Consider the following 13,490-nt stretch of genomic DNA (forward strand, 5'->3'; position numbering starts at 1 on the left):
CCCAGACATCCCTGCAGTTTCTTTGTACCTCCCAAAGCTCATGAAGTGCTTGGATGTCTACAGGCTCCATCTGTATGCAGCAGACTAGCTCCTCTGAAGGTGATCATTGACATGCAAAAAGGAACAGCTGCAATCCAGGCACCCCTTCCCAGGGCCCCTAGGTGGCTGCAGGCACTCACCTGCTCCCTCCACACAGTGAGGGTCCCAGGGGAGTCACCCTGGGGGACTTCTGCTCAAGGCGAATACCACTGTTGTCTAACTCAAGCCCAAATGCCTCTAGTTGGTTCTGTGTCACCAGCACAGCCCATCACACTGCAAGCAGGACTCAAATCTGGGCCACGTCCCTGGCAATGACACCACCAGTGACACAACCAGCACCTGCGAAGCTCTGTGTGCTACCACCCCCAGCGTCACTGCTGCACACTGGGACACTGAGTGAGCATCACCTGGGAACACGGCCTCACCCAGACCTCATTCCCAAACCTCCAGCACCAGGCCGAGGCTGGAAAGTGCTTGGGAGGGCAAGAAGAGAAGATATTTTTGCCCTCACCACATAAGGTTTGACCAAAACCTCTCTGAGATCACATCCAGTTGCTTATCAAGCCATGCTCCTACCCTGTCCTCACCCTGCCCCATGCCCAGAAAGGTGACAGATGCCAGGCCACCAACTGAGGAAGCTAGACACGATACCTTCAGAGCCAGCCCTCCTCCTCATCTGATGGGGAATCATGGCTCTCCACCAGCTGCCCGCAGCAAACCCAACACAGGAGCATGCAGCACAGGGAACCATCCTCCCCTCTCTCTTTGGGATGAAGAAACAACAGCAAACTAAGGCCTCGGACCACATCCTGGAGTTTGTGTCCCCACTAGGACAAGCGCCAATGCCCAGCTGCCCATCCCCACCACAGGCCCCACACTCCTGACTCACCCGCTGAGGACTACGATGAAGTCCATGACATTCCAGCCATTGCGCAGGTACGAGCCCTTGTGGAAAACAAACCCCAGGGCCACAATCTTAATCCCAGCCTCGAAGCAGAAAATACCGATGAAGTAGGGCTCCGTCTTCTCCTGCCAGAGGGAAACAGAGTGACATAGTGAGAGCTGGAGACGGGGCAAACACAGAACCAGCCATTTCACATTTACCCAACTCACGTCCCATCCCACCTTCCCCAGCCCCATCCTCTTCCGGGAGTTTTCACAGCCCTTCCTCAGCCAGCATCAACCTTGGAAATAAAAATAGGGTGACTATGACCCACCCAAGTTTCCCAGTCCCCCTTCCCTATCCCACTTTTTTAGGGGCTTAAACCTTCCTGAACCCTTTCCATAGAGGAGTATGTGACAGCAGCCCCAGGAACACTGGAGGATCTGGTCCCAGAGGAAACCTCCCACCATACCACTCTGAAACCAGAAAAAATTGGCTAGGAGAAAAGGTTGGCTCCCCTTGGTTGATGACCCTGCCCACCCTCCATAACCCCCAATGCAGGGTGGAGAGGAATGGACACGGTACTTACTAATCTCCGTGACATGGGTGTCTTGTCATCCTCGGGGAGGTGCTGCTCAAGGGCTAGCACGATGCAGTTGGCAATGATGGTTGCCAGGATCATGTATTCAAAGGGAGTGGAAGGGAGTTAAGGAGCAAAGAAGAGGTAGATGATGTCTCCAGCCCACCAGCCCGCCGCTGCCCACCCTTCATTTCACCTGCTCATTAGCCAGCACCACCGCTTTGCCCACAGGAACATACATACACACAGCCCAGGTTTTGCCTCCTGCTGCTCCCAGCCAGGAGGGTGAAGCCCCATTGGTGATGTTTGGAAGTGAGAGGGGTGACAAGAGAACTGAGAGCCCCCAGGATGTTCCTCACTGAGCCTTTCTTGATGAGCCTTATCACCTTCTTCCCAAGTTCATGGGACATTAACCTTTGCCGGGACTGTGAACATTCTTAGAAGAGAGATGCAGCTTGTGCTGAGAGTCCAGAGGATGGACACAAGTATGAAGGTGGACAGCCAGGTTCTGACCAGAGAGGGCTTCATCTTGAAAAGGGTTTGGCATGGTCCCTGACAGCGTCAGGGAAGTCCTGCCTGGCATGGCATGGTGGTGGCCATGGGCAGCATGTTTCTGCATGCCATGTTCTTGCTGCCAGCCTTCTCTATTCCATCACGAAGAAGCAGGAGATGGGGCTTTGGGGGAGGGGAGGAGGGCAGGTCGCAGGCTATCAGCAGCTCTGGTTCTAAAGCATCCCTGTGGGAGAAATCATCTGCACAGCTCAGGGAGGACAGAGCTTCCCTAGCAGGTCCTGGGGATCTGAGGTGGATCAGCCCACTCTGCCCAGCACTGGCAAGGTGGTCATGCCCTGGGAACCAAGGATCTCTTGCCAAGCATGCTGCAGGTGGCAGGGTGAGACCAGGCAGTGCTCGGGAGCTGCGGAGCACCAGGCTGAGCATTCACAACTGAACTGATGGTGCCTGGGCCTGAGCTTCAATACAGGCAGGGTGGAAACTCCCTAAGGAGACATCCCAGCTCAGCGATACTTCACGAGACCACAAGGATTATCAGTACCTTATCACCAGGATCTGGCTGGACCCTTACAAGCATCCTAAATCCTACAGCCATGTCTAGGGTTTGCACACCCTTCTGCAGGAGTTGGCATCTGAGGACCTGAGTGAGTGGGAAGGGGTGGGCAGAGAAAAGAGCAGGCTGATGACCAGGAAAGCATCCAAAACTCAGCCCCCTCCTGCCTTTTGATTCACAGGATCTGCTGGGAGCAAGGTGGGGGCATGTAGCTCCCTCCTGCTGCCTGGCCCACTGCCAAGCCCTAAAAACAAAGCAATTCCAAGCAACAGAATGGACACATCTTTCTGACTTCCCATCCATCTTTACCACATCTTTGCAATAAAAGCCCTATTGTTCTCAAAAACAAGATGAGGTGAGATTCATCAACAAGCAGCACACCCATTTTCCACTCCTTCCATGCCAAAAAATCCCAGCTATATTACTGTCACCACTGGCATCAGCAGTCACCCCAGGATGGAAACTGCCACCATCCCAAGTGATCCCAATGTCTGTTGAAATCAGATGTGATACCACCTAGGATGGATTTTTCCATAAAGACATCACCCATGCTCCCACCATTCCCAAGCTGGCAGAGGGAACAGCACCCCAGGTGAGCTCTTTCACACAGCACTGGGCTTCTCCAGACCCATCAGCTTCAGGTTCACACCTCTCAGGCCAGGAGGAGTCAAATGCCCATGCCATCACCTCAGGGAAAAGGGATCATTTTCATTTTTGCAACCTTGCTTTCTGTCCACTGAAGCCACTGACTACAGCAAGATGTTTTAAACCAGCAGCCCTGAGCCTGTGTGCAAGAGAAAACATCCCAGTGCTGGTCATGAGTGTGGGAAACTGTAAACCACAAAGTGACCCTGGTGGCAGCAGCCCCAGCAGCAGCGACCCTGTTTACCCTGTGGCACATGGGCAAGGTGGAAGTGGGGCTGGGCATCAGAGCAGTTCCCCAGAGGGCTGTCCAGGAGGGGTAGCCAAGGAGAGCCTGCAGGAGCTGGGATTTATTTAGCCCAGTAGGAGGAAGAGCCAGGAAGGATTCAGCCAAGGCATTTAAAAGGCCACTCAGTGAAATTAATGGTTGGTAAGTTAGAGGCAAACCAAAAGAGAGAGTACTACAAAGCTCACTTATGTGGGCTTAGAACTCTTAACACAAGCAAGGACTTCATCGCACAACTCCTGCAAAAGCCATGTACTTCCCCTGCTTCCCACCTCTAGCTACACACTTCAGCTGATACCCAGACTCCAGCACTTGGCCCCAAGCCACTGGCCTATCTGGGGTCTTTTTGTTTCATTTTCCTGAAAGTCTGATAGCAATTAGCACAGGCTTAAAAGAAAACAGCCTGTTAGTGGGGCGGTGCAGCAAGCTCCCCAGGCACCAGGCACATTTGCCTAGATGAGAAGTGTGGGAACTGCACAGTCCATCTGTGAGCCCCAGGGCATCTACCCTGCCAAGCACCCTGTGCTCCTTCCCAACATGCTGGGCATCTACCCCTGCATCCCCCCTCCTGTCACTGCTAGTCCCATAGGGAAAACACCCAGGTGGGAAAAAAACAATTTCTTCAAAGCCAGCAGTGGGCGAGCCCAGCCTGGCAGTGGCTGGGGGACTCAGGACCACCTCTAATGGACCACTTATATTTCCTTGCTGGTTCTAACATCTGTCTTGACAGTGCACGGACAGTACACATTTGTCACAGCAGCAGCAAGAGACCACATCCCCTCTCCACCTCCAGTGAGCATGTGGTACATGGTTTGGCAGATATCAAGCCTAAGCAAAACAGGGAACTGCCACCTAAGCAGCAACCTAAGCTGGAGGTCACAGCCAAAAGTGATTCTCCAAGCCCTGGTAGCCCTGTTTTCCCAAGGACCAGAGCCTGGGTTATCACATCTGGAGCTGGGAAAGAGCTGCAAGGCATCAACCCCATGGACACAAACCCCAGTAGCCGCAGCTGTGCCAAGTTTTGCAAGGCCAAGGGTAAGAAAACCCTCCCCAAGGGACAGCAGGAACACCTGGCTGAACTAGGGGAAATTTTATCTACACATTTCACTTCTGCCAAGCAAGCATCCCCCCTCAGGCTGGGGTTGGAGACCATTGGACAATGCTCTGTCACTCCTTTGTTTACTCTCTCATTATATGTCTAACTACACAACCTTCCAGCCAACTGAAACACAGAGTAGCACTCTTTTCCCTGCAAGCCCAGTAATGAAAGCCCATCTCCCTCCAGCCTTCTCCTCCTCCTTCGTCTGGCTTCTCCTGGAGGATCATTAGGGAGCCGATAAAAATAGGTTTTCTTATTGATTTATCTCCTTTACCCAACACTCTCTCCCCTGCACCGTTGACTTGTTTCCTTAGCAACTCGGCCAGTCCCAGTGCACACTACACCTGCAGCTCCACGCTTCCCTCCCAGTGCCTTTGAGGTGGAGAAGGTTCCCCCAGGCCATGTGGACCTGCCCCCATACCCAGGCCCAAGCCCACTGGATCAGGCACTGAGATAATCCCATGACTGGAGCTGGAGCTCTTTGGAGTGTCTGGCAGGAGCTAGCAGCAAGATGTCCAGCCACCAGTGGATCATTGCTTCCAGCTGTGCCCCCTCCTTCTTCACCTCCGTCACCAACTAGAAGCCAAAACCAGGCCATCCAGAACATCTATATTGCTAACACAGGCAGTGTGCCCAGCTCCAGTCCCTGAAGATAGATTTATGGTGTTCATAGCACATTGATGCAACGTCCCCAAGAGGCTGGGTGCAAGATAAATCCCTCCCCGGATGTGGGCATGGGCTGGGAGCTGCAGAAAGCCCCCTCCATCTCCCCATTTCAGTGACCATGCCTTCTCCCTTGTCCTGGGCAGACAGGTGAGGAAGGCACGGAAGAGCTGAAGGAGTGAGACCACATGGGCATCTTCAAAAGGGTTCTTGGGGAAGCCTACCTCAGAGGGCCAGGGAGAAGGGCAGGGACAATTTAACCCCTCGTGCTGCCTGCATCATCCAGCCCAGCTCCAACATCTTCTAGAAACTTACAGGTCTACATTTCCCACTGCTCTGCAGGCTTCCCCCCAGGATCTGCTGCACTGAGGGGCTTTCCCTCCTCCCCAGGTGTCAGTGACAAGGAGCTTCAGTTCCTACATCTGTGCACTCCGTCTTGTTCGTCCCAACCCCACCACTGATGCGTGCTCCACACAGATGTGGCCTGGCAGGAAGAAAGGCCCACCTCTTCAACATACCTAACCCTAGGAAGCCCAGACACCCCCTTCTCTGAACTCCAGATCCCTGCAAGAAAGTGAGCACCTCTTTTCCAACACTGTTTTCCAAGAGGAGCCCAAAATGATAAATGGGGCAAAGACCATGAGTGATCCTAATTTAACCCTGTGGTTCCCTAGTTCTGCAACATCTCCCTGGCTTCTCCCTGAGGATGCGAGGGGTCCTTCCCCAGCAGATAAAGGCTTGAGGCTGTGCTTGTGCCTCTGCACAACTTTGAGGGAGCACCCAGACAAGATGCTCAGCCTGCCTAAATCTCATTGCACGGACACATCCCAGCTATTGGCTATCTGCAGCCATAGATGTTGCTGCTTATAACTTCAAAATGCGTTGGGCTGATGTCCATCAGGGGCTAAACCAAAGGGGCTAAACATGCAGAAGCCAGTCAGAGCAGAGCTGCCTACAGTGGTGCCATTCCCATAGGGATGCAGGATGCCTGCCTGCCACGTGCAAATAGCTCCATGAAAAAATGTCTCCTTCTCCCCCACCTCACCCTACACTTAAAACTCAAAATCAAATTTCTCTCCTCTCCTTTTTTTTTTTTTTGAACAAAAAAGAACTACATCATGTGATTTTTCTGCCTTAACATCAGTTTTTTAACTTTGGTTGCCACAGCAACAGGATGCAACTTGGCATCACCATGACAACAGCTGCCTCTGTTTAAATTCACCATCTGACAGGCAGCCTCGCTCTACCCGGCTGTCAAAAAAGATGGACCTTCCATTACACCTACTCGCCCCTCCCCAAAAAAATGAAATAAATTATCATCTGATGAATGGAGGACACAGAAAACAGCCCTAGAGGGAAAAAAGATACATTCTTGGGTAGCGCAAGAAGGGAGCTGCCCAAGGATGGCACAACATGGCACAGCTCTTCCAGCAGGGAGGCAAGACCAGCCAAAATCTTGGCTGGGCAAAAGCAAAGGGGCAGAAGGTGCTTGCCCAGGTGGGCATAACACTGGCACAGTCCCTGGGGGGCAGTGCCCTTGCAGCACCAGAGATGCCTGGGTCAAAATGGAAGTCGTCATGAGCAGAACGGGTCAGGGACAAAAGGGTGTGCATGCCATGGAGCAAATCCTCCATGTATGTTGGGCCAGGGATGCACACTAGGGCTTTGCAGACACCCCAGCTCCTCTTGGCCATACCAGCACAAGATAGGGTATTCAAAGGGATTGGGATAGGAGAAGGCCTCCACTGTAGGGTACAGCAAGGTCCCCAGAGGACTGGTGGACAACCCTCTCCCATGCCAAACCAGGGGGGCAGGTAAAGAGGCCAGTGTGCACCTGCAGCTGGAAACTGTCCTTGGGGACATAACCAGAACCACACAATGTCATCTGGCGTATCTGGGGCGGGAGAGGGATTTTATCCAGGTCAAATGTGATTAAGTAGATGAAGAACGGAGCAATATAGATGAGCTGCGCCCATCTCATGTGCTAACTGAATTGCAGCTTTCCAGGCAGCCAAACAAATGAAATCAGGGCTAAAGGCCTGGCATTCAGTGGGCGGAGAAGAGGCAGGATGAGGCTATGTTCCTGAAGAAGAGTAGTTGTTCCTACAGCCAGAACAGCAGCTTCCTCACATTTCGGACAGGACCAATAAAAAGCGCAGCTCCAGTGGAGGTAATGCATTGAACTATCCAGCAAGGAACTCGGCAAAGACTTGCCTCCCCACAGAGCTGCATCCCAGTCCCAGTTGCTCATATTTCTCCTCCTTTCCTTCCATGCATCACCCCTATTTACACTGGGAAGCCGAACTGCAGAGGCTGCTGGTTATAATTATACGGTTACCCAGCAGATATACAGGCCTGAATCACCAGTTATTTTTAGCCCTATTACCTAGTCAACTGGAGCTGGATGAAGAAGAGCCTCCACTTCTCCCCGCGCTCCAACCCAGCCCCCTTCTATGTCTTCTGTGCTGTGCCCACTCTGACCCACAGTACCAGAACAAGCTCATCTCCCTTCTAAAGCCAGCAGCTCTCATTGACTGTGGCCAAGATCCAGTGCTTACCTCCTCAAACCACCCTCACCCAGGAGCGATGCCATGGGCTCCAGGCCAGGCAGCTGAGATGCTCACACATTTTCTCTAGCCCTACCAAAATGCACCAGCTACATATGCCAGGCTACAACTACAAGGATGGGAACAACACATCTGGCCAACCTCACCAAACTCATTAGCAAAAAAACTTGTCCATCCCCAAGCCCTTATGAGCTCAAGTGGTGCAGAGGAGCTCTGGGGTGGATGAGTTTCTTAGAAAGAGATGGCAGCCAGGCGGGGGACTGCCAGGGAAGCTCAGCTCCCGCGCTTGGAGCACACCCATTCCCAGCACTCACACAGGCATATGTCACCTACTTCTGCAAAAAAAAATATAAAATGAGCCCATCTCCCTCATGCATTGCAAATTCCAGGAAAGAATAACGCTGGGGAGGTTTTACTGTGCGGTGGTGAAGCTCTAGTCTCTAGGAGACAGCGGCTGCCTAGAGATGAGACATCATGCCGGCACGGGACCCCGGCCCACGCGGGGAGTGCCGGGCCAGCGGCAGCACCCCAGCTCCTTCTTGCTTCAAATGAAAGCCGAAGAGGCGAGGGCCCTCCCACACCGTGCTGAAAAAGCACATGAATAATTTGGCATGTTCTGGAAAAGCAGGCAGGCCGGCCTGGCCGCTGCCCTGCAAGGCTCCAAGCTGAGCTGCTGCGTGCCCATCCCCATTTCTACACCAAATCTCCTGCAGCCTCCCACTCAGCGGGTGCTGCCAGCAGGGGCAAATTTAGGGATACAATGGGAAATTCAGCCCCCCCAAGCTGCCCCTTAACCTCCAGGTCACCCTTCCAAGCCTGAGAGCTTTGTGGCTCTCCAGCCAGGACCAGCTCATGCCTGGCAGTGGCTCAACCTGACATGTCAGAGCTGCAAAGGGACTACTTTCCCAGGGATGCTCAGCAGGGTGGGTGACCTGTCCTGCATCCTTGTGCCTCACCAGATGGTTTCCCTAAGGTACCTGTTGCACCAGACAAAGCATGGCATGCCTGGCACCAGGGCAAGCTCTCCTGCGCCTGCTGGAGGAGCCAGCAAGTTAACCAACAAGTTACAGGGAGAGAAAGCAGCAGCAGCAAGAGCTGCATGTAATCACCACTGCAGAAAACAGCACAGGGAGGGTCTGAAAGCCAAAGCACAGCCACACTGAAGTTTTAAGGCTTGGCTCCTCCATAGAGGCAAAGCCCAGGAGGGGTCTCAGGGGGCAGCAGGGCACTAAGCACAGCGCTGATGGGGAATTGAGTGCTGCGGTGCTGGGCACTCGCCAGGGTGACCGTAGGTACCCACAGTGAGGGTGGGAGGAGAGAAACAAGCGCGGGGGTGAAAGAAAGGATGGAGGTGCAGGGGAAGAAAGGGGTGGATCCACACCCTCCACCCAGGCCTAGAAGAGAAGGTCTCTGGGATAATCCACAGTCCCCTGCACCAGCCCCCGAGGGGCTGTACGGCACAGCCAGAGGTTTTCAGAATCTTCCCTTCTGCTGCAGGGAAGGGGAAACCAGTTCCAATAGCCACCATGGGGGGCCGGGTGCTGCATGCCGAGGAGAGTTGTACCCTTGCCAGGTGTGATCAGCAGCAAAGAGAACACACACAGGCAGGTGCAGCAAGGAACGAAGCCACCACCCAGCAGGGACTGGAGATTCATAGGCTCCCTGTGTCCATCCCCCAGTGGATTGGGTGGCTTCAGGAAGAGTAAGGTGGCAAAGCTTCAGGAAGGCATCAAGGCACAGAAGGAAAGGCCACAACCCCTCCCCCAGCCACACACGCACAGAGCATCCTAAAGCATGCAGGGTTAAACCGGGATTGGAGCACCCCTCCTTGCCAGCACGGGGATCTCCCAAATCCAAGCCTGAGGAGAGTCTGGGGGGCTCCCCCTGAGGGAGAAGGGGTTCACCTCTCCACCAGGTGCCAAAAAGAGCATAGGAGGGAAAGCAGCAACAGGGCAAGGACAGCAACCCTGAGGGAGAGGGCACCCTTCTCCACACACCTCAGGAGAGCAGAACCAGGTGCTTACCTGCCCGCTAGTGCCACACACGTGTCCTGGGCAGCCACTGAGGCAAATCCAGGGAGCAAAGGGGAGCTCACAGGGGGCGCAGAAAGGATATGGCCAGTCGATGAGCTTCTTGGCATATTTCCTGACTATGTTCTCTTCTCCAAAGAGGAAGAGTGATCTGTTGACAGTGAAGCAGTTCTGCCGGACAGGAATGGGGTTGTACAGAGCCATAGTCCGGGCTCTTTGCGCTTTGGTTTGCTTGAAGCCTCCTGGAGAGCCTCCCGCAGGGGCAGGAGGTCCTTGCCGGCTCCGGTTCTGGTCGGAGCCCCCATCTCCGGAGCCCAGCCTGCCGGCCACCGCCTCCCCAAAACAAGCCATCCTGGAAGAAAACACACAGGTGAGCCAAAGCAGCACCACCGAGGCGGCGGGGGGTGGGGGGAAGAAGACGGAGGGGGGATTGCTGGCGCAGTCCCAACCACAGCCCCCTCCTCCCCTCCGGGTGATGCTCAGCCCCGTCTCTTTTGCATCCCTCCGGGGACCCGCGTGTAGAGAGAGAAGCTGCCGCGCACGCCCCGGCGCAGCGCCTCCGGACCCCGCAGCGGCCACGCGGACGGCAGGAAGGCAGGGGCCGGACGGCGTACTCGGCCGAGGCCGCAGCGGCTCGCTTCCTAAGCACCTTCCTCCAAGAAGCAAGGGGTTAAACCCAGCCACATTCTTCCCACCGCTCTGCCTGCAAGCCCCAACCAGCCCCCTTTCACCACCACCCCCACCACCCCCCACCCCACCACCCCCCCTCCCAGCAAGGAGAGCCCAGGGGCTGCCTGCCGGCTGAGATCAGGCAGGGAAGGGGCTGGGATCCGTGTCCATCCATCCGCCCCGGCGCAAAGGAAGACGCAATTTGGTACAGCACCCAGCGCAGCGGAGGCCGGGGAAACAGGTTGCAGCGTGGTCCAGCCTAGTTGGAGCCAAGCGTCCAACTCCCTCCTCCCGACTCCATCTTCAGCAGCCTGCGGGAGCCCGGCCACCAGTCCGCTGGCTCCCCGAGGCAGCGGGCAGATCCCCCCAGGGCAGGCACCGGCGGTGGCAGGGATGCTCAGCCCCTCGCTGCCGGGGCAGGAGCGAGCACGGCGACGCCGGCTTCCCGCAGGAGCCGGAGCACGGAATTGGAGGCTGCCGCGCCTCTGCAGCTCGGGGACAGCTCGCTTTAATGAAGTCAGTGGCAACACACGCGCACACAAGCGCGCACACACGCACACCCGCCCGGCTCGCTCCCTCGCTCCATCCGGTGCATTCTTTTGGCAGGCACGGGAGCTGCCGCAAAGGAACATCAGAGGCGAGGGGAGGGTCTGAAAGGAACAAAGGCAATGGGGGAGCCCTCACCCTGCAAGAAGCACCCCCCACACACACACCTCCGCCCGGCTGCAGAGGGCTTCCCAGCACATGGGTGCCCCTAGGTGAGTGGCTAAATTGAGGTGCCTAACTGGGGGGCAAAGGGTGGCTCTGCCCCCACCCTGCCCCCAGGAGAGGCAAGAGGCTCACCCCATATCAGCTCGCACCGAGCATCTCTCCGGCCACATGCACCATCCCCCCTCCCTGCGAAACTTCGGGAGCCGCCCCGATGCCAGGGGTGCCCGCGGAGAGCCCTCCTGCTCACTTGCATACAGATCAGCCGCCTTAGCAGCCCCCGCCTCCATATTTCCTTTTTGACACTTGATGTTGGCCAGAAGAAGCAGCAACTCATTGGAGAGGTGTAAACAACCCGATCTGGATGTGACCCTGCAGCAGCAGCCAGAGTGGGGAAGGTGGGAAGGACTGGCCCGGCCACAGGGCCAGTCTGGCTTCCGACCCTGCTGCCTCAGCCCACCATGGGCAGAGGACTGGGACACTGCTGGAGCTGCACCCTCACATCTGCGGCCATGTGGGTGCCAAGATCACACAGGGATGCTCAGAGTCCCCTGGGTTGCACTGAGCCCTGGTATGGCAGCTGCCTGCCAACCCACCTTTGGGGAACACACCCTGCCCTCCTAGCATATACAGGGGACTTGTGGCTCCCCAGGGGTGTTCCCAATGTCCTCCCTATCCAAAGTGCAGGGCATCAGCCTCACTGCTCAGCACACCCTCCAAGCTGCTCACACACAGAATTCCCCAACTGCTCCCATTCAATCCCTCATATAAAGGGCTCCCCACGGCCTTGGACACTTACTACCTGCCCTTCCTGCAGGAAGGGCACCTGCAGCTTCAGCCAGCATCACAAGACACCCTGCATCCCTGTGATGCTCTTCACCTATCCATCCCACTACCAGCAACCTGCTCTGCAAACATAACCACTGCAGCCCTAGCCCCTGTCTAGAACATCTGGGCAGCGCCCCTCCCCCCCCCCCAAAAAAAAAAAAGGAGAAGGAAAAAAAAAGGAAATTTTACAACAGTCAAGCCCTAAATCACATAAATCATTAACTCATTTAGGTAAGGGCGGTTCCACCAATGTAGCCTGGCAGCAGCACCTCACCACAGACTTCTCCACCCTGCAGGCACTACCATAACCGATTGACCATAGCACCTACTTTTTAGCCCAGGCTCTCACATGCACATTGCCAGAAGCCCTGGGGCTGGTTGAGTGAGGAAGGAGGAGGATCAGGGCCTCCTCAGCAAGATAACAGAGGAGTGTTTGCAAAAAAGGCTGTGGGTTCATTCCCTCAACCTCAGCCAGACACCGAGAGCCCACAAGTTCACCATGATGCCCATCTGTACTTGACTTTGCTCCTCTGATTAGCCTTATAACCGAGGTAGGTGTAAGTGGGGAGGCACAGCAAATCCCCCACATCTGCCACCACCACACTGCAGCACAAAGTTGAGAAGGGGTGGGCAGATTCCTCCCAAAATGCTTCACAGTCCACTGGCTGGCCCCTGAGCAAGCCAGAAAGCCAGAGTGACCCTGGGCTTCCACTAACAACAGGCAGTGAGGAGGCCATGCCAGCTACCTACTAATTATAGCCCCTTTGATTATTCCAGGCAAGACACTGCCCTAAACAAATCAATTATGACTTGTGGCTCATCTGCTTTCCCTTCTCCTCCCCACCACCAGCACAGCACCAGGAGCAATGCCAGTCTTCCCACCTTTCAACCCTTTAAGCCGCTGTTAATGAAGACCAAGGCTGGGCCAATTGCCAGAAGCAGATCCTCAGCCCTGCAGAGTTCCTTCCTTGGCTCCTCTGTCCCCCCAAGCCTCTCACCCCATCCTTCTGAGCCTGCCAACAAGCCTCCACCCAGATTAAATGCTCAGGCTCTGGCTGGTACTCAGAGGTCAACGACTGATAGGGAAGGCCAGACCCAGCATTCACTCTGCATCCTCTGCCTGTCTCAGAGACACCACACCTGCCCCACCACTCCTGCAAGGGACCAAGGGGAAGGAAGGCAGTGTTCCTCCTACCGTCTCAAAGCAGGGATGCACACCTTACCTTGATACCTCTGCTGGGGCAGCGGGCTATCCCTTGTACCCCAGGGATCACTCCCAGCTCTATTCTATATTTGCTGCTGCAGAGCAGAACCCAAGATGACCCCACAGGGAGCCTCTCTCTTGTTCAGACAGTGCTAAAGGATGGGGTATTTATGAGAGCAGCTCCTTCAGAGAAGATTTAAAGATGAAAAAAAGAAAAAAAGTCCCC

The 13,490-nt window shown here is 55.2% G+C and overlaps 1 protein-coding gene across 4 annotated transcripts in view; it reads right to left on the reverse strand.

The window, feature by feature from the left end:
- The window catches only part of CACNA1E (calcium voltage-gated channel subunit alpha1 E), a 141,469-nt gene that overhangs the window by 87,871 nt on the left and 40,108 nt on the right, over positions 1 to 13,490 (reverse strand). For 3 of the 4 annotated variants that reach the window (XM_062602328.1, XM_062602326.1, XM_062602327.1), the window contains exons 1-2: positions 1,512 to 1,612; positions 929 to 1,068 (exon numbers count right to left, since the gene is read on the reverse strand). In XM_062602328.1, coding sequence (XP_062458312.1) covers positions 929 to 1,068; positions 1,512 to 1,604 — 233 coding nt within the window. In that variant the 5' untranslated portion in view covers positions 1,605 to 1,612. Of the gene's footprint in view, positions 1 to 928; positions 1,069 to 1,511; positions 1,618 to 9,940; positions 10,208 to 13,490 lie in introns of those variants that run through there. The other variant, XM_062602329.1, reaches the window with a different exon arrangement.

This window comes from Pezoporus occidentalis, unplaced genomic scaffold (assembly GCF_034315485.1).
Source record: "Pezoporus occidentalis ecotype Australia unplaced genomic scaffold, CSIRO_AGI_Poc_V1 ctg76, whole genome shotgun sequence".
Lineage (NCBI taxonomy): Eukaryota > Metazoa > Chordata > Aves > Psittaciformes > Psittacidae > Pezoporus > Pezoporus occidentalis.